The sequence below is a fragment of the Pyricularia pennisetigena genome, chromosome 1 (genome assembly GCF_004337985.1).
Source record: "Pyricularia pennisetigena strain Br36 chromosome 1, whole genome shotgun sequence".
Classification (NCBI taxonomy): domain Eukaryota; kingdom Fungi; phylum Ascomycota; class Sordariomycetes; order Magnaporthales; family Pyriculariaceae; genus Pyricularia; species Pyricularia pennisetigena.
Window position 1 is genome coordinate 3,519,451 of NC_043740.1, and position 27,749 is coordinate 3,547,199.

A 27,749-nucleotide genomic window follows, 5' to 3' on the forward strand; every position below is an offset into this window, starting at 1 on the left:
GAAAAAAAAAAAAAAAAAAAAAAAAAAAAAACCTTCAGTCTAGGGACTTAAACTCGAGATTTCGTTCCCTGGAACTAGAAATATATGATGCTTTGGAGGCGTTCGCTTTCACGTTGGTTGATTTCGGCACAATTCTGGGGACTGGAAAGATCAAGGATGGATGACCCTTGTTCCTATTGCCTCATAAAGAGATCCAGAGACCAGAACAAAAAGGAGGGGAAAGAAAAGAATGTCTTATCCAACAGAGTATTTCAACATTTAATACGATCCGCTCTGAACCAGCCATCTATATGCAACATGTACTTCCAACGGACCTGTCCGCCGCAGAGCTAACACTTCGTACCGCCTTGCAATATAAATATGAAAAGAAAACGAATATACCACCATTAGAGTATGCTTGAGGAACACGACTCAAGAGACAAAAAAAGAGAAAAAAAAAACGAAGAAAAAGCCGACCTAGTAAATGGGTATGTATGCAGGTACGCTTCATCCAAGAAGATAAATAGAGAATACAAAACGTCGCTGAGCATGATATTTCCTCCCTTTGCCATAAAACGGCTCCTATCCACGTTGGAAGACCGTCATTATCTTGTCAAGCCGGAAAGGAAACAGAACATGAAAGAACAAAAATGATGTGCAATGCAAGCAAGATGCCGACCAGAAAACCAGGGAAGCCAATCCAAGTCCGAAAAAAAGAAGAAAATATGATGTTTTCAATGACAGATATTAACGAAGTTATTATATGCTTGTCGAGTCCGGCCTTGATGCTCGCCAAATGTGCTTTTTTTCGGGCGAGCCGTGTCAACATGACAAAAAAAAAAGGCGGAATCTTAAGGAAAGCGCGGCTTAGCAGGAGCATTCTGCAATGTCCTGTTTCCTGCTGGTAGAGAACCTCGGCGACGTGGCGCGGATGCCGAGTCCCACCCTTTTGGATAGCAGTCTCATCGAGGTACCTGAACATCCACTGCTCCGTTCTGTGTTGGATGGGACGGCTGAGGTGGGTGGGAAGGGTAAGAGAACGGCGGTAGACCATTCGGGGGCATCGGCTGAGGCCCGAACTGAGGTACTACAGGACTGCTATGTACGGGGCTCACCGGAAAGGGCTGGAAAACGGGCTGGGTCGCCATTGACGTGTGAATACTTGACACAGGGGGCGCATTTGAGGTGGTAGCCGGGAGCGGTCCGGGTCGGAAAACCCTCGTGGGAAACAGAGAGTCCCTCAGACCAACGAGAATTTTCCCGTCCATTTCGAGGCCGCTCGATCGATGCGAGATGACCTCCAGGAACTGTATCATCTTGTCGAAAAGGTACTTGAGCTCCACAGGGTCAACAAAATGTGAAAGGTGCTGGCTCTTGTAGACCGCGGCAAGGGTAATAAGGTTTCCCCATTGGCTAAAAACAACAAACATTGAGTGTCAGCGCCAGAAAAAAAAAACACACACACAGGGGTTCGGGGTTCCCAAAACTCACGCTTGAGCGGTACCAAAGATGTTGGTGACAATATACCGCCGTTCAGGAAGATTGTGAAAGGCCCTGGTGCTATTAATAAGCGCATTGATGCCCATTTTTGCTATTTCTAAAACCTCCTCGTTGTTGGGATCCAAAAGCTCGTTCAAGGGATCAGTCGTGTCGAGCCCTTCAAGCGTCGACTGATAATCTAGCATTAAGATAGATTTGATGATAGGCCGGCAAATGATGTTCACAGCGCCCCAATATTTGGCTCGCAGCCTGGCGTCGAGGATGTTGTCGGCTGGAGTCGTGGGATCATGGGCATGTAACCTTGGCCACCAGGTTTGTTCGTTCTCAGTCAGATTGTCCTTGAGAACGCCTACCAATTTTATTAGCGAGAATTTGTTTCTTTCGGGCTTGGGCCCGTATAGCATTGTGTGCGCCTTATTGAGCATCTTCCGTAGCCATAGCTGTCCCTGGTAGCTATAGGCGATACGTTCGTCGATACCACATTCGATCATGTGTTCCAGATTAGGGTGTGGCATGCTCTGCTCGTAATTACTGATGCCCGACTGTTGTAAATTCAACTCGGCGATGATGTCGCTGCAAATTTGGTCAGTACGAGCAATAACAACAAAGCAGCAAAGATTCACCAAAAAAAGAAAAATACCTTTCAAGTTGCATACACGTCCAGTAGATGAGATAATACCGGGTGTCCTTGATGTCTTGTGTTCCGCCTCTTGTTGCAGCAGTAAGACGAGAGAAGTGGCTTGATAGAAGCGCGTTAGTGACCAAATACAGCTGGCTATTTCTTGAGAGGGAAGGAGAACGACTCACTTCCTAAGAAGATGCTGGGCCTTGACGCAGGCATGATGGATATGCCAATAACTCTCCATAACCCTACCCAGCTGGCCGTAATAAAGACCAGCTAAAATGTTGGCGTATACGTGCCATATAGACGTCCCTCCCATTTGATTGCCCAGAATGTCGGTGGCATTGGCCAGGTATTGCAAACCCGGGATCACATCGATATTTCTCCTAATAGGCCCTGGGGTGGAACCGGCAGAACCCTGAAAAGAGGCCCGCCTGCTGCCTGTCGGATGTGACGTTACCGAAGGCGGTGTCCCCTGGACGGGGGATGGTGGCACGCCGTTCCGAGAGGCCGGGGAACCTTGGGAGCCGTAGGACTGAGAGCTAAAGGAACCCTGAGCTTGTTGTTGCATCTCGCCATGTGTGAGAACAATATCGGGGATACGGTCCTTGTGTAAACAGATCTCACCCAGGGCAAGAATGCAGAGAACTACGGCAGTGCTGATATGGCGAGACGGAGCATGCCGTTTTTGATGCGCAACCTTGGGTTCCGAACCGTCGTCTGTATCCTCTCGTTTCCGTTTCTCACCCACCATCTCATGTTTTGCGGCAAAGCCTGCGATTGGTGGCGGCCTGGCAGCTTTGGCTACGTAAACCGTGGGAAGGCTTTCGAGAAAGTTTTTAATCAGTGCGTCCAGATCCTTGGGCAAAATAATGGGGTGCATATTCTGCATATTATCCTTATAGCTCTCGACAAGCTTCCACACATAATGATGGTCGAGCCTAAGGCCTCCCATTGTCTTTCGAGAAGGGGCCTTCGTTTCGGGCGTTGGAGGATGATTCTGTGGACTAAAAGGCGCTGTTTCCGTAGAATCAATCCAGCCCCATTCATTGTTGGATGATGGCGATGGTGCTACGTCTTCGGGATAGGCAGACGTGAGAAATCCAAAGTCGTTGGGAACCTCCCTCCCGCCCGGCCTTTTTTTGCTCCCTTCTCCTCGGCCGTACAAATGTAGCAGGCCCCTGTTTTCCTCGATGGTGAGGGGGTAGGTTTTCGGGTATTTGATGCCATATTCCACCAAAAGGTGGCCCACGAGGTTTTGAATGGCTGGCCACATGAGCAAATTGCCGGTTCCTGTCGTGTGGTTTTCTGGAATCGCAGGTTTTCCCGCAGGTACCGGAGAGCCAGGGGGTACATCTGGTATGTCGTCGTCCATAATAACAGGCGCGATTGGTTGCTCAGCCTCCTTGGAGTAAACCAACTCTTCAGTAATTGCTGGATAAGCTGCCTCGGATGCTTGCTGCCTGTCAGTAGGCCCTAATATGGGCACCTGAGGACTTCCAACCGGCTCGCCGCGGCCCGAATTTGGGGATTCGTGCGGTCCATTTGAAGCAGTATCCTCGCTTCCGCTCAGCTCCCTTTTGACCGACAAAGGGAAGGGTTGCGCGGCACCAGGCCTGATCACAGCGACTATGGTCCTCATCGCTTCCTCGAGATTCGTAAGACGCGTACTAAGACGCGAATCGACCCCCGAAATCAATGATTTTATGTCGGCAAAACTCGTACTCATGCTAGTGACCGCCTCGAGGAGCTCCGTCTGAACCTTGTCTTGTCTAGGAGGCGGATCAAGTCAGCTTTGTGGTTGCGCAACTTAAAGCGGGGATGCATGTTTAGCTCGTACTGTTTAACTATGGGCTCCTTATAGTTGCAAGGTTCGTTTTTCTCTTTGCAGTTCTTGCATGGTTTCTGCTCATCGCACTTCGCCTTGAGATGCCGGCACCGATCGCAAGCCTATGCGCCACCGCTTGTTAACTTCATATCAGGTCACAAAACACTGCCGACAAGGATAACATACCTGGGACGCGCGCTGGTGCTTGGGCCTCTGTTTGTTGGCCGCAACCGACGAAGCACTTCCATATGGGCTGAATTCCTGGTTGGTCTGGTAAGGTGTAGTAGAGTACATATTATGGGTTGGAGACTGCTCATACGGCGACTGGATGTGCGCGTGATTGTGTGTTTGAGGGGGATGAGGCGGTGGCGGCGGCGGCGGCTGCGGCGGCGGCTGCGCATAGCTCTGCTGCTGGCGAAACATGGGTCCAGACTGGCCGTTATCGAAGCTCGGTTGTCTCCGGTCGTCGATGGGTGGCGGCTGTTGAGGGAGAGGTTGTTGATGTTGGGTTCGATGTGGTGGCTGCGGATGCTGCGCAGGCGGAGGGGGTGCGGGAGACTGCGCTTGTATGCCATGCGTGGGAAGACCGTGAGGAGTCACCGGATGTTGTTCGGGCGCATTTCCTGTCGAATTCTGGCGGCGATTATTCGGATGGGGCAAGTGTTCGTCGGGATCTCGCTTCATACCACCACCACCTGGCGACTCGCGCGGCGAATAGGCTGGTTGGTAAGGAGGATGCGCCGGTGACTGTGGCGGTTGGGAATGCCGGGCAGGGTACGGATCCGCCTCATGGGAGCGGTTGTTGGGGTATGGAGTCGTAAGTAACGGCGGCAGGGCTGGAGAATCGGTGCTCCGAGGGTAGTGGTTGTGAGGGGCGTGTTGGTGTTGCTGGTGTTGGTGTTGGTGTTGATGTTGATGTTGATGCTGGTGCTGGTGCTGGTGCGGTTGACCAGACGGTTGTTCAGGGAGACGTGGGAGAGTAGTGTAAGTAGGATACGCCGGCCTTGCGGAGGACCACGATGAGTTGGGTTCTTGCCCAAGCCGTGGCCGCTTAGGGTCCGGGCCGTGGTCCATGCTTCAGGGTGTAGGGAGAAGTCGAAGTATGTCTGGAGAGGTACATCAAGACGGCCGAGGCAGGGCGAAAGTTGTGCTGTGCAGCTGCGGCGACAAATGTCAGACAAGGTTTGCGCAAGCGTATGCTATCGAAAGGCACTTCATCAGGCGAAGTTGCCTACTGCCCGATCGGAATGAAGCAGGGACAGGCAAAGATGAGATTGAAGCCGGGGCCGCGGGTGGGCTTCGGGTATGCGCGGTTGAGGTGCGGTACCTAAAGAGCGGCAAGGTATGTAGGAGCGTTACAGTACACACACCAGGGGGGGCGTCGAAGTGGAAGGCGAGGAAGAGAAAAAAAAAAAAAAAAAAAAAAAAAAAAAAAAAAAAAAAAAAAAAGGAACGTGGGTAGGCGAGGCCCGACCAGGATCGGAAGTAAGGTACTCAAGGGGCAGCAGCAGCCAAGTGACCTCGCAAGTAACCTTTTGTCTGAGAAATGGATATCACCCTCCAAACGGTTTGGCGTGTCGTCGCAAGATGGAGAAGGCGAAAATTGCAAAACGGAGGCGCTTGGTTGGGGATTGCGAGGTCTGTGGTCGATCGTAGCCCAAGCTCGGCAGAAAGCAACAAGGTAGCAAGGCGGACGCGGATCTACAGTCGTGCGCAAGACTTTGTTAATAAGGACCTGTTACGTGGGCGTCTGGTCCGTCTCTAGTCAGGTCTGTTCTATCGTGACAGGCACCCTGGGCGTGGGCGCGGTTTCTTTCTTTCTGAACTTTTTTTTCTTCCCTGACAGGCTGGATCAAACAGCGGGGCGACGCGACTGGCCTAACAACCGAACATGGCTTTGGGGCGTTGCGGGCGGCCAAGAGCGCAGATGGGACGAAGCTTTAACTCTGTTGGACTTGATGTGTTTGCTGATGTGTGCCGTTCTTGTTCCAAAAAGGATAAAATGAAATAATAATAATAAAAAAATATATAAAAGGGTAGCAGAGCAATCAAAGGAAAAAAAGAGTCCCGAGCAGACCTGGTTGAATCGGCGGCGGAGAAGTCTCTCCAGCGCAGCTATTAATTCTATTGGCTGACGACGCTGTCGGTATTTTTTTTTTTTTTTTTTTTTTCTTTCCGTTTTCTTGTCTCCTCTAACTTATCAAGTGGGGATGGGCGGTCAGTTAGCAAGGTACCTACCCCAAGCCCAAGCAGGCAGGCATCGTCAGCAAGAAGCAATTCCGGGTTTCTTTTTCGTTCTGGGCCCCTTCTAGCACAGCTATGCATCGCTTGTGAGACAGGTTGATTGATGTGGTATCTCTTTTCGGGGTCAACGCCAGCCCTCCGTTTCTGCCGCCAATCAATCCCGCCCAAACTACAGCTGGTAGACAACGTGTTGCACAAACGGGTCAATTGGCCTTGACCTCTGCGGCTTGGAGATGGCGGCGGGGGAGAGGGGGCGTCCTGCGTCGACCGCACTGTCCAAAAACCCATGGAGATCTGCAGGCTAAGGGTACCAAGGTCCAAAAGCTACATGCGCGTGACGAAGAGAGACCTTTGCCAACCCCCGTCACCAACTCCAGTCTAGCAAAGTACCTGACTGGATGTCTGACCGTTTCATCGGGTACGAGCAGGGGTTTGCGCACGCTGGGATCTGGTCAAGATTGATCCATTCGCTTCCAAGCCACCACTGCCAGTGAGAAATCAATATAGTACAACTCTAATCCTGGGATCGTGCATTACAACGATTTCAGAGCCGAGAAAATATTTGTTCAGTAGGTAATCAAAAAATCATTCGTTACGAGTTGCATTCATTGCATGCATTATCCACAACATCAAATAGTTTGCACGAACGGACATCTTCGAGACCCTCAAATAGCTGGGGGGTTTTTTGTTGTGCGAAAGATCAGAGACGAAAAAAAAAAAAATTTGCCGGCCGGCCCGTGAATCCTGAGAAAGTGGGCAATTTTTTTTTCCTTAGCTTTTTTTGAGTGGGTGGGTGACTTATGACATTGATAATTGCTCGCTTGATACGTGGGAGGCTCCCGGTCCTCTTTCGTCGTTTTGTGCGGGGAGGCAGAAGAAAGAGGGAAAATGGAGGAGTAGACACTAGACTATAGCATTAACAGTAATATTAATTAAAGTCAAAATCAAATCAAAGCCGCAAGATCCGAGGCATTTATTTATTTATTTATTTTCTCTCTCTCTCTCTTCTTCTTTTTTTCCCCTTGAGGCGGACAGCCTGGTCAGATCCCCAGCCAAGAGTAATCCATGGATTGAAAAAGCAAGCCGCCATGCCAGATGCTGTCACGAGGCAAATAAACCCCTGCAGTTTCTGGCCGATTGCCACGGACTTTTGAATGTTATGGTAGATTTACCGGGAACGATAACCTAGTGTCGACTCTGACCGACATTTGGTAACTTGATCTACCACAATAGCCTGCTCACCTGTCTTCGATTGGGCCCCAGTTTTTCCCTGCCTTCACTTGAAGTTGGAGGTTGGCAGAAGCTCCATTTTCCAGCGATCGCTTCCAAGTGGGTGGGTCATTCATACTTTTTTTTTTTTTTTTTTTTTTTTTTTTTTTTCGTGTGCTCTTTCTCCTGTTCCCATCAGCCATCGCTCAGCTGAGTACACACGATGGGGTAGCTGGCTTCAAGCCTCATTTCTTCCCTGGGGACCAACCCGCTCGTCTCGTTTAGCTGTAGGTACTCCCTGTAGGGAGGGTCCAGCGCCGGGCTAAGCTAAAATGAATGGTCACGAACAGCTCCTCCACTAGTGGCAAGCTGCTGTTCGTCCGTTATCTCAAACGTCAGGGTAGCTTTCCGGGGATTGGCCAGTCATTTGCAAGATCAAATCGTCCAGAAGCAAAAATCAATCGCCCAGAGAATAAATCCTAGCATTCGTTACACGACTGGCTAGGCTTGCAGATTGGCGCTAATCAATCGGAGAGGTAGCCACAATACAAGAGTATACGTAAGGTACCGTTACGTATACCCAACTGGGGTATTTAATAAAGTATCTACATATGAATACCTTACTGGCCTGGCTCTACCAGCGTTAATTCACTATTACATAGCTTGGCAATCAGTCAACTTTGCCCTGGGTTGATTCCAATGTTGTATCAGTCAGTCATAAGCGATTGGGGGGGAGGACTGAACCAAGTAACTGGGCTGCTGGGCAAGCTGGGGTACCTCGGTCATGTGATTTTATTCTTGAATCAGCCTCTACCCCACCACGGCGCTTCATCCAATGTCCGATTTATCGTGCTGGCTTGCGTATTTGCTGTCAGGGACATTGGATTTTAGTCAGCACCAGCCAGCTTAGGCTAGAAAGACGAAAGAAAAAAAAAAAGTCCTAACCAACATCCACCCGGAGCCACCAACTGCCATGATTGTCACCTTGAATATGGATCTTTGGGCATCTATGACACCCGCAAGAGGTAGATCAGGTACGGTGAGTATCCAATGGACCGGCTGGTCGGCTCTCAGCCCCTTGGCAGAACGAAGATCGAAAATCGGCAGTCTCCAAAAGCCTTCTTTTTTTTTTTTTGTGTCTGGTGAAAAGTTCGCCAAAATCAGGTCAGCAAAGTCTTGGAAGTGTGGAGACAAAAAAAAAAATCGTGTTTTGTTTTTCTATCTCCTGTTCAGTTTGGGTCCAATTAGCTAGCGTCTTGGCCCCAAGGTCCTTTCACCGAGACGTCCCACCAACAACGACTTTTAGCAAAATAAACGGACGCGCAAGGGGAGAACCAACGCCCACACCGAGGAAAATTATCCCCGCCCTCTCTGCTCACCTTGTGGGTTTGTGATGCCCAAGGGGGGCCTTGCTTCACGGTCATGCGCTCTTCTATCTTGTACACTCTGAAATGATGAAGACCAGAAGAGCACAATATTTGGAAAGGCCACTAATATGGGCAGGGCAGTGAGTCGACAAGGGCCCCAGGATTCTCTGTTGGTCTTGACTGGGTCCCTTTAGGCCTTGTTTACGGTGAGGCCGTGAGGCTGGAAACAGGAGCAAGAAAAAAAAAAAAAAGTGTCTGTGCCTCATGGTGGCGATACGCCCACTATGGTAGAGGGGCGCGCTGTGGGACAATGACCCATGAGCAGGACTTCCTTCTTGCAAATCTTGGGACCTCATGAGCTTTGTGTCATGACCGCTGTATGCAGAGGTAACAATATCAGCTCGCACCCGCCCAGTTGCCTCGTGACGAGACCGCGTTGTGATGGGCCCTGTAGTTTCTGAATCATTTACGCTCCAATGCTATTTGATATCCTGGTTCGAAGAGCAAAATACGGGTCCAGTAAGCGTATATCATCGTCATTTAGGACATGCCACTCTCTCTGCACTAAAAGACATGGAGAAGGCTTCGTCTTCGGCAATCGGGCTGCTTGTGCTCGGAAAGGGGATGGAACAGGGATGCGAAGTTGGGTTTCGGCGCAACTACCGGCAGATCAAATGATAGCAAGCAGGCAGAGAACATTGGACAGTTAGGCTGCGGGGGGTCAGAGTTTTCGGGGGGGTAAACGACTAGGTCTAGGAATAATACGAAAAAAACGACCTAACTAAGTATAATTCCCTGCCTGGTTGCCGTAAACAACTATGCATTTTGTGCATGTGAACCATAGAAATCATCACCAAGGTTTGGACTGGGGTGTCAGAAGTCTAAATTCCAGCGCGTATGCACGCATCGGTGATCTTGGAGAGGGGGTTGGTAATGGGACATGGTTTATATCATAAAACATCCATCGTCTACCGGGTAGCGTTCGGCATGTAAGCCGACCAACTTCTGTTGATCGCGTAGATTCTGCACAAAAAAGGTGTACAGCTTGCATTAGACCCGGATACCCTAACGCCCCTTGGCTGCGGGTTAGCCCATAACCCTAGAGTTGTCGGCATGCCGACTGCCATAGCCTCTAGATTTAGTTCTAGTATATATGCCTCTCACTTCCTTTGCTACCATCACGAGCTGTACCTGGACATGCAACATGAACAATGTCCAAGTCGGCACGCTGGGTGTTTCTGCCCAGCTAGAACAGCTTAGCGTGCCCCCATCCATCAATCGCCAGCAGCTCAGTCAATATCTACTCCGCCGGTTGATATCATGTCCGTTGTCACACGGAACAATGACTGTAGACGCAGAACTGCCACCCAGTTTCCAACAGGAAACAATGACGCTGCGTTGGCCAGCAGAGGCCACAAGACCAAGAAAGGATAAATCTCATCAACGGAGACATAGCAATGCGTGAGCTCCAAAATGCTCGATCACACTCCCATCCTGCTCGAGCATGCTGCCGATCCACTCCCTACCCCCCTCGACCTCGGCGGCACCAAACTTGACGGTGACGCAGCCTCTCACGTTGGCAGCAGACCAGAGCACCTTGTGCCTCCGCTCCATGTCCAGCCTGGCAGCCCGCCACTTCTCCAGGGGCGATTTCGCGGGGCCCGCCGCCGCCGCCTTGGCCACCGCCTCGGGTGTCCTAAAATCCCGCGCCCCGAGCCTCGGAAGCGCGGCGAACTCTGACAGGAAGAACTCCCCGAGCTGGCCCATCAGCGGGCCCCGGAGTATCAGCGTGCCAAAGACGCCGTTGCCCTGCATCAACGCCTTCAGCGACTCGGCGTACTTGGCCGCGCCTTGATGATCGAGCACGATGGCGTCCCGCACCAGCAGCCTGTCTGTTTCATCCTTGGCACCACCGGCAGCGCAGGCCCAGACCTCGTTCCGCCCCGCCCAGCGCTTGAAATCCCACTCCTCGCCGAGCGCGGCCCTGCCCTGCGAGACCCAGTCCAGCATGCACAGGGACGAGCGCAATGTGGCCAAGCGGAAGGTCTGGACCTGCTCGTAGACGCTGTCGGCAAAGGGCTGGACGGGGTCGGGCAGCAGGCAGAGGGCGGCGTCGTCGGCGATGCGGACCCGCAGCTCCTGGCGGGTCACGACGTCGCGGCTCGGCGACTTGAAGACCTTTGTGTACCCTTGCGTCACGACGCTGACCCTCGCGCCGGCCTGCACGTCCATGTCCAGCACGACCTGGTCGCCGGCAACGAGGCCGCCGCCGTAGGACAGCAGGAAGACGAGCACACTCTGCCGGTCCGTGGGCCGCGGGGGTGTGATGAGCTTGAGTGGATATCGGTACGCGAGCTTCTCGATGCCCGAGACGCCCGAGGGTAGGAGCTTGGCCACCACACGGCCCTCGCCTGCGGTGGCTGTGGAAGCAGGGAATGGAGATGCTGACGGCATGGCAGCAGCAGCAGCAGCAGCAGCAGCAGCAGCAGCAAGCACCCAGTACCAGTACCAGTACCAGTACCAGCTCCAGCACCAGCAGGGCTGTAAAATATAGCTATGTGGTGTTATTTGTTGTGGTTATCTTGTTGCTTGTTTCCCGTTTCTTATGGTGGACCTGCCGTGAAAGCTTGGCTCCGCAGGCGAACGGGGACGTCAGCGGCTAGAGACTGGAGCTTGATTTTGGGGGGAATGAACATGGCGTCCGTCCCAGTCAGAGAACAATATCTCTCCATCCCGTGGTATATACCACGTACGCAACACAGTACAACAGGTCAACGCTCAATACCTTGTAAAGTTCAGAAAGTTGCGTTTCAACCATGGCTTGGCACTTGTTCTCGTGGACAAGCTCATGTACGGTTCAAGTCCATGTTTTTGACGCCTACGAAACGTAATTTGTTGGGAGCCCCTTTGGCAGCCACCTCAGTTAGCTAGCAGCCACTTTCTACCCCACCCAGTAAGAATGTCGATTGGGAGGTTCAATTACCTACTCATAGTAGTTTTCCACCAAATCTGTGACCTATTTGGCCATTGCAGCTGTCCCCTTCCCCTCTCGAACTGAACGGAAGCTATTTATAACCATAATCACAATCTAACAAGTACTCATCACGGCTGAAATGTCCCCTAAATCCTTTGCACGCACTCATACCGCCCATGTAAAAGCAACCGTCCATTTCTTTGGGGGCAAATTGGGTAGCGGCAAAACGTCAAGGTGCTTGCTTGCTGCCCGTCCCTAAGATTTAGAAAAAAAGAAAGCAATTCCACGCGATCGTTGCACCTGTTTGTTGAGGTTGATACTTGTCCTGGGTACGTATGTTTTGATCGTTTGGCTATGAAATGCACTTTGCAGACAATCACTGTGTGGGATTCAAGTTGCTGCTGGTTAACAGAGGGGGGCTGCTTTGCTCGGGGCACCAATTTGTTCGGGCAGTACCAGGGCATCGTGAGCATGGGCGCTAAATTTTAGGTAATAGAAATTACTCAAAGCCATAAGAGGAAAAGAAGGCGCAATAGTGAAAACAGCAACCCTAACCCTGCAAGCCGGTCACATTGCCAACGACCCCGCATAAGTCAGTGTTACCTTTGTTACAATTACGACTCAATCAAAAGTGGGTTACGGGCAGCTTTTGAAGTGTGCCGCATTTTTTTTTCCCTTCCCAGCATCGATTTGATCACTTCATAGCCCGACGCGACGCGTCTGACGCAGAAAAACCTGGTGGCTGTTACCCTAGTCAAAACCACCCTGCACAACCTTGGCCATCTCATTGTCAGGATTGGGTAAGAAGGCTTCTCATAGGCGGTAAAAAATTTCCCGCTGGCTAGATGAGGGTAATCCTGCCCAGGACGAAACTGCGAATTGACTAGGAATTTTTTTTTTTTTATTTTTTTTTTAAAAAAAAAATAAAATAAAAAAAAAACAATCAGTCACAGGGCACACAGCTTTGCAAGCTCGGGGTAACTGCAAACATATCAGATGGCGCCTACCGGGCGGCCCAGAGGGCGGGGTAGGGGTCGGGGCCGGGCTGCTCGAGCCGGGGCCGCTGTTGGGAGAGGGGGTTCGACCGCTGCCTCGGCAGGGAACGAAGATCAGGCTGGCGACGCTGCCGTTGAGAGCACCGAGATAGTGGTACCACCAGCACCAACACCGGCACCAGAGCCAACATCTACACCAGATGTCAGCGGTGGCAGCAGCACGATGGAGGACGCACCAGCGGCAGCGGTACCGGCACCGGCACCAGTACCCAGAACCCGAGGCGTGGCATCAACGCGGGCCAGGGGAGCGTCCGTGGCGGCCAGCAGCAGTGCCGCGTCCAGCGGATCCAAGTTCAAGCCACGGGCCGTGCGGCGTGGAGATGCGGAGCGGGAGCGCCTTGCGCAGGAGGAGCTGCGGAAGCAGAACATCAAGCTCGCCGAAGATCAGCGCTTGCAGCGTGCCCGGGGCCGAGGACGCCGGGCTCGAGGAAGAGGTGACGCGATGGGCCGCGGCGGGTTCGATCGCAGGTATACTGCTGGCAACTCTATTTTTGGAAACCCTGGAGCATGTAGGTCTATTGCATTGTTGTTGCTGGTTTTACCTGTCCACTCGAGATCCCACGTGATTAACGGCAGTATTTTGTATCACTAGCTTCATCTGGCTTCAAGACGGACTCGGGATTCAAGTCGAGTGGTTACCGCGACCAGTCCAATCGGCTCAACGCCGACATGTTCAGCGGGCCGATGATGGACGACTACGAGGAGGAGGAAACCAAGGAGGGCGCCTCATCATCCAGGCAGCCGCCGCGGAAACGTGAGGTAATGCCCATGGGTATCACCCGACGCGAGCCGCAAAAGAAGGAGCTCGTCGTCGCCACCACAGCAGACATGGTGGCCAAGGAGAAGGCAGCCGCGGGCATCGTCGAGGAGGTGGATGATAGCCCCGTCAGGACCCCTGACGGAGACATCGAAATGAAGGACGATGGCAAGGTTTGGCCGGGAGCATCTGACAACCGCAAGGTCAAGGTCAAGGACGAGCATGGCAAGTTTGTCGAGGTCACTGAGATCGACGACAAGCGCTTGCAGCGTGCGGCTGAAGCCGAGAAGAAATTCAAGGAGGAGGAGGAAGAGGAGAAAAAGAAACCCAAAGTCAAGGTCTACCAGAGCAGGGAGGAGGAGACAAGGGAGAGGCAATACTCGATGCTGCTCAAGGAGTTTGGTCCTCGACCGGAAGGCGACTCCAAGGACGGTCGGCTTTACCTCTTCCAATTCCCCCCCACGCTGCCTCCACTTCGCGTCGTGCACAGGCCAAAGCCCAAGAGCATCGTTAAGGACGAACCGGTCGACGACGACGTTGTCACTATGGATGTCGGCGAGACGGTCGATCTGACGGACGGGGAGAAGAAGGCAGACGCCATGAACGGAGAGGGTGAAGACGACAACGAGGATGATCCCCTGAACCCTTACCCAGAAACGGTGGGTTACGTGGGTAAGATGATCGTCCGCAAGTCCGGGCGCGTCGAGATGGACTGGGGTGGCTTCCCATTCCAGGTGATGCCTGGTATCACCACCAACTTCATCACGAATGCGGTACTGCTGGAGGACGACGACAAGAAGATCAAGCAGGGCGAGATCACAGGCAAGGCATACGGGATGGGACAGATCATGGGCCGCTTCACCGTCAGGCCCGTGTACACCAAGCCGGAACCGGGGGTGATCGATCCGGGACACCTGGAGCAGTTGAGACAAAAGGCGAGGGATGCCGAGGTGGCGAAGGCTGAGGTACTTGCCGAGAAGCGGCGGGTGCTTGAGCCCTTGCTGCAGAGTCTACAACGACAGTAGCTAGATGATGGTTATTTGTTGACCACATTTGTAGGCCGATAAATCTATGCCATCTAGAACCAAAGCAAACAATTTTTTCTGGATGAAAGTACGCTGATCTACACATACGTGGGCGCAATCATGCAGATTATGGGAACTGATTAGCATACTTGACCACGCGTATTTACACTTGGGCCTTGAAAAGCTGTTCAAACGATATTTGCAGTCCATCAGCCAACGAAGAGAGTCAAGGTTTGGGGCGTTTGGGCATACTACAGAAGGCTGCCAGCTCGCGAGACAAAACGAACATCCCAACTTCACTCCAGGGAGAACAGGGGACATGTCAAAGATTACATCTCCCAAAAGTCACCCAGCTCAACTCAAGTGCGTCCATTTATTCAAAGACGACCCGTCACTCGGGATCGCAGTTGACGACATGGAACGGCACCAGATGCATCTTTGGGCGCGGATTCTTGAAATACGGCAGCAGCCGCGACCTGGCCTGCAGCAGATCCATGGAAAAGTCCCACCACGGCGACTCGGTGTAGTCGGGAATGGCGGCATAAAACGCCGTGATCTGCTCGTCCATGACGCGGCACCGACACTCCTGAGCCGAGTACCGGGAGTAGTAGGGGTTGAAAGTCAAGGTCGCCAGGTTCCTGCAGCGGGCGGCGATGGCCTTGCACGCCGTGACCATGTTTCCGTACTTTTCCGACCGCCACGCCAGCGCGATGTGTCTGATCCGCGGCAGGTCGGCGGGCTCGAGCGCGTCCAGGATCTTGGCCGTGTCCATGGGCTCGCTGATGTGGAGGACGGCCCTGTCCAGGTTCACCCAGCAGGCGTTGGCGCTCGCGAGCCGCCGGAGGGGCGTGACATACGTCTCTTCCATGATGACCCGCGCGGTTTTGCAAGACAGCCCTGCCTTGTGCGGCTTGGCCCCGTAGAGGGCCACGGCGAGCTGGGGCGGCTGTGCGGCCCCATGTTGCTTGCTGCCGCCGCCGCTGCCGCCGCCAGTCTGACGGCGCATGTAGAGGCTTAATACGGCGACGGGAGCAAGCGCTTCCTTCCAGATCTGGATCTGCAATTCGGCAGGCAGTAAGCTAAAGCGAGGGAAGCTGGCTGTCGACGACATTCTGTTCACGGTGGAGTATATGGTGTTCCCATGGAGATCTTGTTCGCGGGGAGGCGACGAGGCGCGCACCGGGGATTGATAAAGATGGGAAATGGACGGGAGCTTGGAGTTGGAAGGACGAATTGAACTGTAGGTTTGGTGGCTTGGAGCTCGGCCTTGCTCCTACAGCTGAGCTACTAGAATAGTACTAGCTCTGGTGTAAGCTAAGCAGAACTCAGAAGAAAAAGAAGAAGAAAAAAAGCAATCGGCTCAGCTCTCTTGCTTCTACAGCGTTATGCCGAGAATGGCAAGGAAAGATTTCCCATTGCGGTTCAAATTCGACAAGCAAAATTTGACACACATCATCTGATACTCTTCCCGTGATATTTCCCCCCCTAGAAAACCCCCAGACAATAGCACTCGTTCTCAGTGTAGCCGAGGCTCCCTTCAAATCCAAGGAGTGCCAAGCATCGTCGCAGACGGTGTGTGCATCCTAGCCGCTTGTCGTTCCAGATGATGCTGCTAAACAAAAAAAAAAAATTTCTACCTGGGGCTAAATGCGCGCAACGTGGCGCATTTTCGGCTGACATTCTGCAGCTTTTATCATCAAGGTGTGTACGGGGCCAACTCTATCCATCCAGCTAACTCAATGGAATATATGCTAGACCCGGTGAAATCATCTGTTTTATGCTTTTCAAAAGACCTCAAGTCTCCCCGTTCTTACAAGGGACACTGAAGATGTCGAGTGCTGTCGCAGCTACTACTCTCAAGAGAGGGATAAAAAAAAAACTGAATATCGTGGCTCTTAACAGGTATTTAAACCCGAGGAGAGGGGCGAGGTCTTTTCTCGTCGGCTGGCAATTGCCAGAGTGCTCAGCTGGTAGAATTATATTGCAAGGAGAGAGCTGTAGTTAAAGTGGTGCTAATTTCAAGGAAAAGAGGCAGTCAACGGGTGAAAGGCCAAAAATGCTGACCGGAGGCAGGTAGAGAAGAGGGGGAAGGGGAAGCACTTTGGTAATGCCGTAGGTATATGGAATGGAGACTACAACTAAAGAGAAAATACGGCAGGTATGGACAGGAAAAAAAAGCCTGTTATGGATTGTGTTTGTCAACGTTGTAATTTTGGTCCGAAAGAATTGATGGCTGCGTCAGGTGCTTTTACATCTTAGCGGCCCTGGACTTTAATGAAAAGATGTCAGCCAGATCGGTCGGTCCAGAGGAACAGGCTGTGCTTCTACTTTTTTTTTTCTTTTTTGATCCAACACGATTAGTCGCGCACTGTTGCAAGCCTCTCTCTTTCTTACTTGGTTTCTGTCTTGGATCTATGCGCTTGTAGTTGAAGGTATAGAGTTTCCTAAATGCCCCTGACCATATTATCAACCGGTGCGTCCAGGCAGGGAGGGGATTAGGAGCTTTTTGAGATTCCGCACTGCGAGTGTCAATCCGGCCGCGAAATCTCCAAATCGTCCTCGATAGGTGACGAAGGCGAATCTCCAGTTCTATTAGTTGTAGCTCCATCAGCTTTTATCTCCTCGGTGACGCCACTCCTACCGCTTGGGTCCTGTGGGCTGCGAAGCCTCTCCTGCTCGGCGTCATTATTCGGGGGCACGCCAGCAGCCCCGTCACCATTCTGGTTCTCCCTGGGCGGATCAGCGACCCTCTCATCACCACCACGCCCTCTATTCGCACGGCCATCAGCCCGATCAACACGACCCGCAGCAGCAACAGCAGCAAGCCGCGCCGCCTCCCGCCTCCTGGCCTCCTCCTCGACCCTGATCAGGTGCTCCTCCATCGGCAACAGATGATAGCGCAGCGGCCTCATCACGACGCCCAGCTCCGCAGTCCACCTCTGCTGCGCCGCGACGAGGTCCTCCTCCCGCTCGTCGTGGTACAAGAGGTACGTCGGCTGCACCATCATGCGCCGCCCCAGCCGGGCCCTGCAAAAGTCGAGCCGGTCGATGCGGTCAATGTCCTCGTCCCTGTCGAACCAGGCGCAGTTCCAGACCGACTTGGCGTGCTCCGCCACCCACGGCCGCCAGACGTCGAGGTCCCGCCGCGCCGAGGCCGTCCGCCGCGCCGCCGCGTCCTCGTGGCCGCCGCCGCCGCCGCTCCCCGCCTAGAACGTGACGCAGGCGGTGCACAGGAGCGCCGACCGGTAGCGGCCGAGGATGGTCTGTCGCGCCGGTGGGCACGTCGTCGCGTCGTCTTCGGCGGGGCAGTTGATCTTGAACAGGTCCATGTGGCGGCACCGGTGAGTCAGGATCGCGAGGTTGCACATGCTTTGCTTTGCTGTGTACGCTGCGGCATAAAAGTGACGAGGAATTATGCTTGAGTATAATGATTTTAATTATTTTCTCGCGAGCATCCTACCCGAAGTACTGTCCTTGGCGACCTGGCAGTCTAAATTTGGAGCAGACATTGACTTGCCTTTTCAGATTGATTAATTGTAAGCAGACAATAGGGTAATGACGAACGGGTCACCTACGCTTGGTGCTAGAAAATAAAGGGCGGCAAGAACGAGAGAGCGAAACTTGAAGAACGGGGTGCCAAAACCACCACCAAACGGAAGAGAAAATACAGAGCACAAAATCATCGCATGCCAGTAATATTTATCAGTAAACCCCCTAAAACCCCCTACACAGAATGTGTCACTGGCGAAGTGGACGTGTAGAGGGCGCAGAAAAGCCATCTATAAAAACTTAGAATACACTAGCTGACTGCCTTCTTGAGGCACTGGCACTAGGTAGGTAGACCAAATCTAGTCGTTCAAGTCTAATTCTAGAAACCAAAGCAGAAACGGTGAGGCTCCGTCTCCGGAGCTCCATCCGATGCGACTCAACAAACGACAGCCGGGGCGGGATGGGTATCAAAACAGCATATACGCCTGCTCCAAACAGCAACAAAAGTACGTTTTTTTTTTTCAGGACAAAGTTAGCTCCGGGAAGTATTGCGCAATCTTGTTTGGATCGCCAAAGTTATTCCGCGGGGGTTCCTCAGACGGCGTAGTCGGTTCTGACCCGGAGTCTTGGTCTCGGGTCGAGTCACCATGCGGCCGTCCCAGGGCATTCAGCGACCTTCTCTTCTTCTTGATATTACCCTGAGATGGAGGGTTAGGAGAGGAATGTCGTTGCTGTACTTTGGATGGTGTCACAGAGCGCAAGTCCAAGGAGGAATCTATAGGCGGCCGCACCCGCGGCTGATATGGGAGAGGAGCCTGGGCTGCAGATCCCTGGAGGCGCCGTTGCAAGGCCTCAGCGGCAATGGCAGAGGGGGAGACTCTGGCTGCGTCCTCTAGCGCTGGGGCCACGGCAAGCTTCTCGTTCGCCGACAGACCCTTCGTCTGCACATAGGCGGCAGACCTTGTGTGGTAAGGGTTGTGGTTAGAGAACTGATCTATGATCGGATGCACCATGACTGTTTGACCGTGTATGGTGAGAATTGAGTTTGTAGGTACGTTGACCCAATTTTCTGTCACAAAAATGTTAGCAAGAGGCAGCCACCTACTAATGACGCAACCCGAAAAAAAAAAAAAAAAAAAAAAAAAAGAGCCCAGAATCAAAGTCAGACATACCCCTCTCAAACGTCAACGGCTCGCTAGCGACAAGGACAACATCGGCACCCTTATCGCGCCGCTCCATCTGAAAATTGCACTCATCCTCGGGCGATGGCCTATTCTCCCACTGACTGCCCGAAGAGTAGTACAAACTTGCAGCCTCATCGGTGGCGCTGCTCACATATCTTGTGCAGATGATGCTGTGCCCGTCCGTGAGGGCAAAGTTGAGCAGGCTGCGCGTGTCCACCTTCTCAGCCTGGATGATGCTCTCCGGTATGTCGTCGATGAGCTCGTTGATCAGCTCAATGGTCTTGAGCATGGCCCTGCGCAAAACAGTAGGTCCGAACCCCTTTTCAGGCTGCGCGCTCGGGTCGTATCCCATACGCTCCAGCGTATCCAGAAACAGGGCGAACGCCCACTCGCTGTCCGTGCCGCCCACGACGCCCAGGTACCACCGGTCAGCTAGACGCTCGCCAAGCCGCCTCTTGATGTATTTCCAGCCGCCGAGGCCACCGTTGTGCATCCACATCAGGCTGCCGTGGTAGAAAGGGTGGCAGTTGTCCTCGGAGATGGAGCCCTCTGTCGTGGCGCGCACGTGGGCGAATATAAGACGCGAGGCCGTTTTGCTCGCTAGCCGGTTCAGATTCGGCGAGTTCCATGCGGGCGTAGTCGAGGTGAAGAGGCAGGGAGCCGCGCCAAGCTTGGGGTGGGTGTAGAAGCCGATGCCGAAGCCATCTGCATTGTTTTGTCCACGACGGGTATCCTAGATACGGAGTTTCCACCGAGACTGGTCAGCTTGTATTCAGGTCGTCGGAGTTAGGCAGGACGGGCCTTGGAACTAGACTCAGGCCAGGTAAGACTAACCAAGCGAAGCCGTGAATCAAAGGACTGCTTGAGGATCGAATGAGTTGGTTCGAGGATCAGCTTGGAAAGCAAAATTTCATCGCTTCCTTTATATACCTGTAGTGAAGACAGAGTTGCATCAGAATTTGTATTCAGACCTGAAGTAATGGCATTTATTTTACTCTCGCAAACTCGAGTGTCTTTGCTTACCAGGAACCGGCACATAGCGGAAAGGTTATCTCTCTGACCGCCCCTTCTGTAGGCCGTTCGTTTCCTTAGGTCCAGGGAGAGGGGGAGCAAGTTCCTCAAAAATGGCGTAACGGCGCCCAAGTAAACAACGATGTGGCAAGTATCGAGGAAGCAAATGCGAGAGATTCTCAGTCTGTAAGCACCTTGAATCTGTGGGAGAAAAACGAAAGTGTTTGCAACTATAGAGTACAACAGACAAAGATTCACCCTGAATTATTTTGTTTTGTATCTGTATCGTTGTTGCTTTTGTCGTACACCGTCACTCCGAATTGCGGCGCCCAAGAAATGACGGAACCTGTCATTGAAATGGCGGGAGAAGGGTTCTGGGTGGGGCCAAGCTAAAGCACAACGCCTGTGGGTGGGGGCGCAGTACCAGCCGGCCGGGGTGCAGCGACTGGCATTTTGATGCTTGGACAAGAATAGCATGATGGAAACAAGGGACTTTACAAATGTCATCTGTACATAGGTGCCTGGGTTTGAGACGTATAACCGTTGGCTTGACTAGACTTGATATGCACTATGTGCACAGGGCTCAAGTATGCTTTGCTGTTATTTGGTGATTTTTTTTATCTATTTTTTTTTTTTTTTTCTTATGGCTGGGTATACAAACTGTCGTCATAAATCAAAGTCAAGATCGAAACGATTCTCAATTATAATGCCTTTAAATGGAGTTCTATGTCTAGCGTGAATCATAGTCCCAAAATCGTACGCTTATTTCCCACGAATCATGCAACGCCACTATTGGTGCTTCAAAAACAAAACAGGTGACAACAGATCGGAAGCTCTAATGCTTGTATGACTCATCTACGGTCGTGGTATGGCACGCTCTCAGAAAATGGGTCGTGCTGTGCCCCTGGGTGTGGCGAAACGTATGCAGCACCTTCAGTCTGCGCGACACCATCAGCAGCAGCAGCACCACCACCACCACCCATCAGCGGCTCACTGCTGCTGCTTACGGTGCGCACATCTATGGTCGGCCTCGGCTTGGTAGCATTGGCGAGGGCCTGGCGCTGCACGGCGGCCAGCTCGCTGGCCTTGCGCAGCCGCCTGCTGGCGTTGCGGTCGCGGATGCAGCAGGTGCAGATGGTGATTGTGGCCACAACAATGGTGATGCCCAGGATGCCGGCCACGACGAAACCGGACGTCGTGATCTTCTCGGTAGCATCCACGCAGCCCGGGAGTCCCTTGTCGTCCGGACGGCAGATCTTGCCGTCTATGCACTTGTAGTATGGCACGTCGGCTTCGGCACACTCCTGTCGGCTACTACCCGGGGCCATCGTGCACACCTCCTGCCTGGTCGTCGCCGTGCTGTAGCATTCGAAGAGCATAAAACCACCCAACAGCTGCGGCTGTGCAGTGGGTTGAGGCGGTTGGTCCTGTCGTTTGGCGAACATGCCATCACTGCGGGCGTCAACGTATGCGGTGGGCGTCGGTGTGGGTGCCAGCGAGTCATACATCCGGGCGGCAATCGGGACCGCGGGCGGAGATATCGGCTCTTGCGGATCCCGGCGCTTGCGGAGGTCTCTGTGACCCTCATCGCATCGGCGGATGGTCCATTCTGCCTCTATCTGCGCGGCCTCTGGGGTGCAGCCAGCGTTGAGGAAGCAGACTTTCAGGTCCTGGGCCTGAGCGTTGACTCCCCAGCCGTAATGGTCCGGGTTGGAGAAGCATTGGCGAAGGGTCTCCTTGTGGCCGCATGCCGCAACAGATATGAGCTCAGAGGGGCGGGAGGTGATGCATTCCGTCCTTTTGCTTGGACTAGCTGCTGTTGCTGATGCGCTAGTTGCAGCGAGCAGAATGGTGAAAAGTAGGGTTGACCTGGCGGACTGTCGTTGGTGCATTTTGGCAGGGGAGTAGTGGACGGCGGGTACCTGGACACGGGCTGCTGGTCCACTCCACCCAGTGGAATCTGTTGTTTGATGCTATGCTGATAGATGAAAGAGAGATGGGGCAACGTCGGTTTGTTACCGTTTTTTTTTTTTTTTTTTTTTTTTTTTTTTTTTTTTTTGTTGATTTTGGCACCAAAAACCAGGAGAGGTAAGTTGCCCTGAAAGGATACTGGAGCATGGTAGCTATGAAAACTAGAACTAGAACGCCTTGATGGTGGCCCCGAAGCATCATTTAAACAACTGTTGACCAGCAATACAGACGACCCGCGCATGAGGGCTGTCTGTCATATTTTCATCTTGTCATATCCGGAATAGGAAATCCTACGGCCCTGGCCATCAAAATCTGTTGGCGAACCAAAGTACAGGGCTATGCAGGCCGGGATTGGACAAGGGTCGCAGCTCACCTCAGCAAGCCCGCCTTACCGCCAGCGAGCAGAAGCGCCAAAGGCACATGGGATTCTGTCCGACTAGGTGCAGCGGCCAGTCGCCAAGGCCCAGGATCCTCGCTAGCCTTACCAGGCACCCCTCTGGAGAACTTTTTGGGGGGCTGAGGCAATCTGTCTCGTGCTTAATTTAGACTGGAGCCGCCGGCCTACGTCTTGCTGCGCCAGGCCACTTCAGAAGGCTTGTGGAGGCGTCAAAAGGCTGACACAGTACATGGCCATTGCACTTTTGTACTATGCACCTGAACTTGATTTATTCGGAACAATTGACAGTGAGACTAGAGAGCCAATTTTGTATATTCTTCAATCCTTCGAGGTCGCCAGCTTCCTTTCCAGAGTTTTCGCGACTAAAAGGAGACGAATAACCGCCGTTAAAATCGATCACCCACAACTCGGCATCTTCGTCAATCAAAATATTATCTGGTTTCGCGTCTCCCCATCGAATTCCAGCCTTGTGGAGGGTGTGCACGATTGCTGCCAAATCTTTGGCTCCAGCGTTGGCGAGTTTCCTGGGCGACTGAACCAGCGATATCCGTCAAAATGGCGCGGATCTTGATGTCTACTAAGAGCAGCCCGACAATGCGTTTGCTTTGAGAGTTTTCGTTATCGCATACCACGCCGCGGAAGCGACATATTCACATGTCCGACGGTATTTGACCGGTTGTGAGGGCGTTTGATATTTTGCGAAAAGTTTCGAGTTCGCTCCAAGCTGATGGATATCCTCTCTCAAAGGCTTTGAGATGACAGATGGTTTGGTCCCGTACTAAACCCTTGGTCGCATTTTTTGTAAGCGGGCTGTTGCAGTTACTGAGTTTGATCTCGTGCGATGAATATCAATTGGGCTGCCATTCAACTGTTTGTTTTGACAGACAAACTCCAGGACGCGAGTAAGGATTCTCGTCACTTCTTTTAGGTTGTATCTTATGACTTTCATCGACAGTAGCACTTAATACGAACCATTTAGGGTAAAGCCATTGACGCAGAGTATATGCGGGCTGGGTGGTTTTGGAGCAAGAGCCGACATGGTTTCAATAAACGGCTTCTTCCTTCTGGTTACTCCACTCATCGTCATCATCGTTATCATTCTTGAGTATCGTGAGCGATTTGTAGTAGTTTTCTAGTTGAATTGGTGCGGGTGTTAACTCCGAAGGTAGCCATTGAATATAAAAACAGCTCCAGTAGAGCGTAGGTGCAGCATGCATTCGTCATCGTTGGTGCTGGTGATCCAGCAATCGAGAACAAAATCTGTTGCCATTAAATTGACCTTTGTTCAAAAATTGCAAAGTTATCGGATAAAGGGAAGAAGAGGTCAAGGGAAAGAAAATGTATTTCTTAATTTGGGAGATTTGCCGTAGCAGATTTTGTCGATTTGCGTTGCTTCTGACCTCTACAAAAATCTCGCCGTCGTCCTCCAGTGGTGACCACTGGTTGGTTACTTACAACTGTGTGGTTTTCAAGTAACAGTAACGTAGAAACCTCGTCCAAAAGCGGTGGTGACTGGACAGTGTAGTAATGGTTCAGCATATCACTCGTCAGATATCCTGCAGAGCTGGGCCCTACTCAATTATATTGAATGCAGATACTGTTCCTCATGCTCCCACTTTCAAGTTAACCAGAATCCCTGAACATCCGAGAAAAAGGATTCGAAACCCGGAGGCTCGTCGAAGCGACATGCGAGGATGTTATCTGCAAACTCAAGAGCTGGTATCAGCTTTGTAATAAAACATAGTGCTGATGTGAGTCTTGGGCTGGACCTAGCCGAAGACGTAGTGTGACGCTTTTCGAAAAAAAAAAAAAAAAAAAAAAAAAAAAAAAAAAAAAAAAAACATCCACTCCGTTTATAGCTCAGCACCTGGTCATAGAGCATTTCTCTTTTTCTCACATGTTTCCAGTCAGGTTTTCAATTGATGGCTATTTCATTCGTTTCAGACAAAGGAAGGTAAATATCTCAAAGAGAGACAAAGAGAGCAACAAAATAACTTTCCAGCTGTCCCAATTGATATTTTCCCAAACAAATCCAGTCAAACTAGTCCTTCACCTCATTGTGATCTGCGCTGTCCAAGCTAAAATCTCGCAAGACGGCATGTCCGTAATCGTCACAACCATAACGAATGTTTCTTGAGCGTGTGCGCCATCAACGTGTATATCTGATGGTTTATTTGCCGTGGGTCTATTCGTTATGTGTTAGTACGGGTTACACAGTGACTACAGGATCGTGAATTGGGGTCAAGGTTGCCGAATAGATGGGTCGACATACAGCGCAGCTGTCACACGAGCAGCCGGTGCCGCACTGGCAGGCCTGAGTAGAAGAGCATCCGCAGCTTCCCATTTTGATAGGTTGACAGGCTGTCGATCGAAGATTGGTTGTGATTTGGTGTTATGTTTTGTGATTTGGAAATGTTCTTGATGTGGTTGATAGTGTGATGTGTCAAAGGCGAATAGATGGATGCTTGGGAGGAAGAAACACTCGTTTATATATCCCAAATAGAGCCATAACCCAGACCGTAGAACCGTATCGACGTCTGATTGTTCTTTCTCGCCTCAGAACCAAAAAAAAGTCCCCTCGCTACCGGGGCTGCATGTGTCAAGGGCAAAGCTAAGCTCCAAGGCATTAACCATCCGATTCTTAGCCTGCTTTCCTTTACATCATCGCTCACGGGACGGTCTGGCCACTACCCCAGAGATCGCGCGGCATTTGTGCGTCGATCCATCCCATCTTTTGAGAATCACGGTCCTATGATACAGCCAACATCGAGTTTTCTTTGTTCAGACCAGCGTTGATCCATGGGCTGACCGTGGCTGTGTTCAACTGATTTGATAGGTCGCAAGAAAAAAAAAGAAGCCAGGAACTTGAGTGATTTCTGCGTGAAACCTTGTGCTTACTTTAGAGCGAAATTGCCGTAAAAACAATAATACATTCCTCGGGGGATTTGCGTCTTGGAGAATCCCAGTCCCATTGTGCATGTGAATTGGAAAATTGTACTATATTCGTCATAGCTGATTATGGGGGAATTTCCCCTTTGAAGTTTCCGATCCCTCTGCCGGATCCACTGATTATGTCGTCTTTAATGTTAATTAATGTACAGAAGCCACTAGAATCGATCTCCTGCATACGTTTGGGTATACATACCAGGTATCGTTGACACAGAATTATACTTTTCCTAGAAAGCACTGCGAGTACCGAAAACATTATCTTCTTGACTTTCTCAATCTGATCAGATGCTATGACTAAGTGGCGAGGTCATCGATTGTGACTATCTCCACCTGTGACTAGAGTGATCTGGACCGTCGACTTGTCAGGATAGCTTTTGAACGAAAACAACACTAGTCTGACATTACATTATCAACTTTGGCAGGTTGAGGATAGCGGTCTCGTACTAGTAGGTCCTATCTTTGTGTGATACAACTAAACGTCATGCAGCAATCCTCAGAGGTTAATGGCGGGATGGGACAAACGCCTAATGGTAGAGAATACGAATCATCATGTTGCGGTGGCAATATGCTGATGACTTTCTCTGAATCTGCCATAATGTTACAGTCGGATTTACTACAATGCTGGTCAAGACAAACAAACCAAGAATTATAAAACTAATGGCAGACCTTGGCTGTAGCCCAGCGTAGGAATGCACCGTATCATGAGACGCTTAATTTGTTTTTCATTCCGAACAACCGAATCACAGTTGGTGACTGCAACTTTTAACCACACACCTCGGGTTATCGAATCTTACAACAAGCCTGGGACTTGAGGTCCCTGTCATCTCTATAAAAAAAGAAAAAAAAAAAAAGGAAAAAAAGAAAAGAAAAAAGCCATGGCCAAGCTGATGTCATGCTAAATAAGAAGAGGAAGCAACAAAAGGAATCTAATCGTCCCACTCTTCGTCTAGTTGATCAATCAACCTATTCTCGTCTTCCCTATTTCTGCCCCTTCCGCTCGGGGACGAAGATAGAGTTCGATACCCCCGCCTGCCCGGAAGACAGCGGGCACAGGAAGAGGTGGCGATAACAAAAAAGTCCTGGAGGCTTCAAGTCAGCATTTTGACCACCACCAAAGAGATACTGAGGTGATCCAGCAAGAAAGAAAGTACTCACCGAAATAAAGCTCCAGATTCCTGCCCAGAGGCTATAATTCGGCAACTGCCTCCAGCCTCGAGCGTGCGCCACGGTGCGCTGGTAAAACACGCCTCCGCCCACATACACTCCGACGGCGATGAAGAAGATGATGGCAAAAACACCACCGGGACCCACGCTTCCCGGCTTGTGCGGCTCGACGCCGGCGCAGGCGTGTGAGGACCTGACGTCAAAGAAGTAGGCGCACTCGTCTGGCGTGCTGCCGATATAGCTCACGACGGCCTTCTCGCCCATCATCTCGTGGTCACAAATGAAGGAGAAGGTGGTCGACTTGCGCCTCTTCTTGTTGGCCTCCTTCTCCTTGTCCTTTTCGGCTGCCCTGGTTCGCGACTCATCGTCATAGCTACTGTGCGATGCGCCCAAGTGTACCGAGCCCCGCTTGTCGTGGCTGCCGCCGCTCCTCCTCCGGAGTTTGTCCTTGGACTTGTTTTCCTCACCGCAGGGGGATCCGTTTATATATTGTAATGAGATTTTACGGCCTCGTACCGTTAATGTTGACGATTCTTGCCTGTTTGGTTTCGTCGGCGTCAGTAACCTGAACCACAAAGTCCTCCACCAATGCCAATCGAGGAACGGAGGCTTGTTGCTAGCCACTCGCGGTGCTCTATGATACTAACCCTATCGAATAAACCTTCCCGTCCGACGACGTGTAATACGCGCTGACGTTCCTCCAGTTGTCCTCATCAATGCCAACCACCTTTTTGACAGGCTCCACAACCGGCGCGCAGATGTTGATGGTGAAGTTTGAGGGGTAGTCCCAGCCCCTGGCGAAGTAGTCGGTATTTGGCGCACCGTTCTTGTTCTTCTTGACGCCCTCGGGTAGCTGGACCGCGATGTCCCGCCGCAGGTCGTGGAAGCCGCTCGCAGAGGTCGCCGTGCACGGCTCCGCAGCGGTCGTTGGCGTCGCATCGGCAGCAGCGGTGATCGCAAAGTTGGATAAGGAGGCCGCTGCCAGGAGCAGGCCGCCTAGCGGTTGCGTACTTGATAACCGCAT

General features: G+C 51.8%; 8 protein-coding genes across 8 annotated transcripts; 2 read left to right on the top strand and 6 right to left on the bottom strand.

Annotated features, from left to right (window-relative positions):
* Positions 1–941: 941 nt before the first annotated feature.
* On the bottom strand, positions 942–5,003 carry PpBr36_07601 (uncharacterized protein; the record flags this gene model as incomplete). Its single annotated transcript, XM_029894737.1, has 6 exons — positions 942–1,392; positions 1,471–2,052; positions 2,120–2,218; positions 2,287–3,873; positions 3,942–4,051; positions 4,116–5,003. 6 exons carry the CDS (start codon positions 5,001–5,003, stop codon positions 942–944), a joined length of 3,717 nt encoding a protein of 1,238 aa, XP_029748574.1.
* Positions 5,004–6,571: 1,568 nt separating this feature from the next.
* PpBr36_07602 (uncharacterized protein) lies at positions 6,572–6,667 on the top strand (the record flags this gene model as incomplete). Its single annotated transcript, XM_029894738.1, has 1 exon — positions 6,572–6,667. The coding sequence occupies one exon, from the start codon at positions 6,572–6,574 to the stop codon at positions 6,665–6,667; it is 96 nt and encodes a 31-aa protein (XP_029748577.1).
* Positions 6,668–10,189: 3,522 nt separating this feature from the next.
* PpBr36_07603 (uncharacterized protein) lies at positions 10,190–11,445 on the bottom strand (the record flags this gene model as incomplete). The annotated part of the gene is made up of 2 exons (XM_029894739.1): positions 10,190–11,290; positions 11,395–11,445. The coding sequence occupies 2 exons, from the start codon at positions 11,443–11,445 to the stop codon at positions 10,190–10,192; spliced, it is 1,152 nt and encodes a 383-aa protein (XP_029748576.1).
* A 1,274-nt stretch (positions 11,446–12,719) lies between these two features.
* Positions 12,720–14,560, top strand: PpBr36_07604 (uncharacterized protein; the record flags this gene model as incomplete). Its single annotated transcript, XM_029894740.1, has 2 exons — positions 12,720–13,287; positions 13,371–14,560. The coding sequence occupies 2 exons, from the start codon at positions 12,720–12,722 to the stop codon at positions 14,558–14,560; spliced, it is 1,758 nt and encodes a 585-aa protein (XP_029748579.1).
* Positions 14,561–14,951: 391 nt separating this feature from the next.
* PpBr36_07605 (uncharacterized protein) lies at positions 14,952–15,671 on the bottom strand (the record flags this gene model as incomplete). Its single annotated transcript, XM_029894741.1, has 1 exon — positions 14,952–15,671. The coding sequence occupies one exon, from the start codon at positions 15,669–15,671 to the stop codon at positions 14,952–14,954; it is 720 nt and encodes a 239-aa protein (XP_029748578.1).
* Positions 15,672–17,088: 1,417 nt separating this feature from the next.
* PpBr36_07606 (uncharacterized protein) lies at positions 17,089–20,271 on the bottom strand (the record flags this gene model as incomplete). The annotated part of the gene is made up of 5 exons (XM_029894742.1): positions 17,089–17,766; positions 18,841–19,118; positions 19,222–19,966; positions 20,068–20,163; positions 20,257–20,271. 5 exons carry the CDS (start codon positions 20,269–20,271, stop codon positions 17,089–17,091), a joined length of 1,812 nt encoding a protein of 603 aa, XP_029748581.1.
* An 824-nt stretch (positions 20,272–21,095) lies between these two features.
* PpBr36_07607 (uncharacterized protein) lies at positions 21,096–22,136 on the bottom strand (the record flags this gene model as incomplete). Its single annotated transcript, XM_029894743.1, has 1 exon — positions 21,096–22,136. The coding sequence occupies one exon, from the start codon at positions 22,134–22,136 to the stop codon at positions 21,096–21,098; it is 1,041 nt and encodes a 346-aa protein (XP_029748580.1).
* A 4,351-nt stretch (positions 22,137–26,487) lies between these two features.
* On the bottom strand, positions 26,488–27,749 carry PpBr36_07608 (uncharacterized protein; the record flags this gene model as incomplete). Its single annotated transcript, XM_029894744.1, has 3 exons — positions 26,488–26,640; positions 26,717–27,263; positions 27,373–27,749. The coding sequence occupies 3 exons, from the start codon at positions 27,747–27,749 to the stop codon at positions 26,488–26,490; spliced, it is 1,077 nt and encodes a 358-aa protein (XP_029747918.1).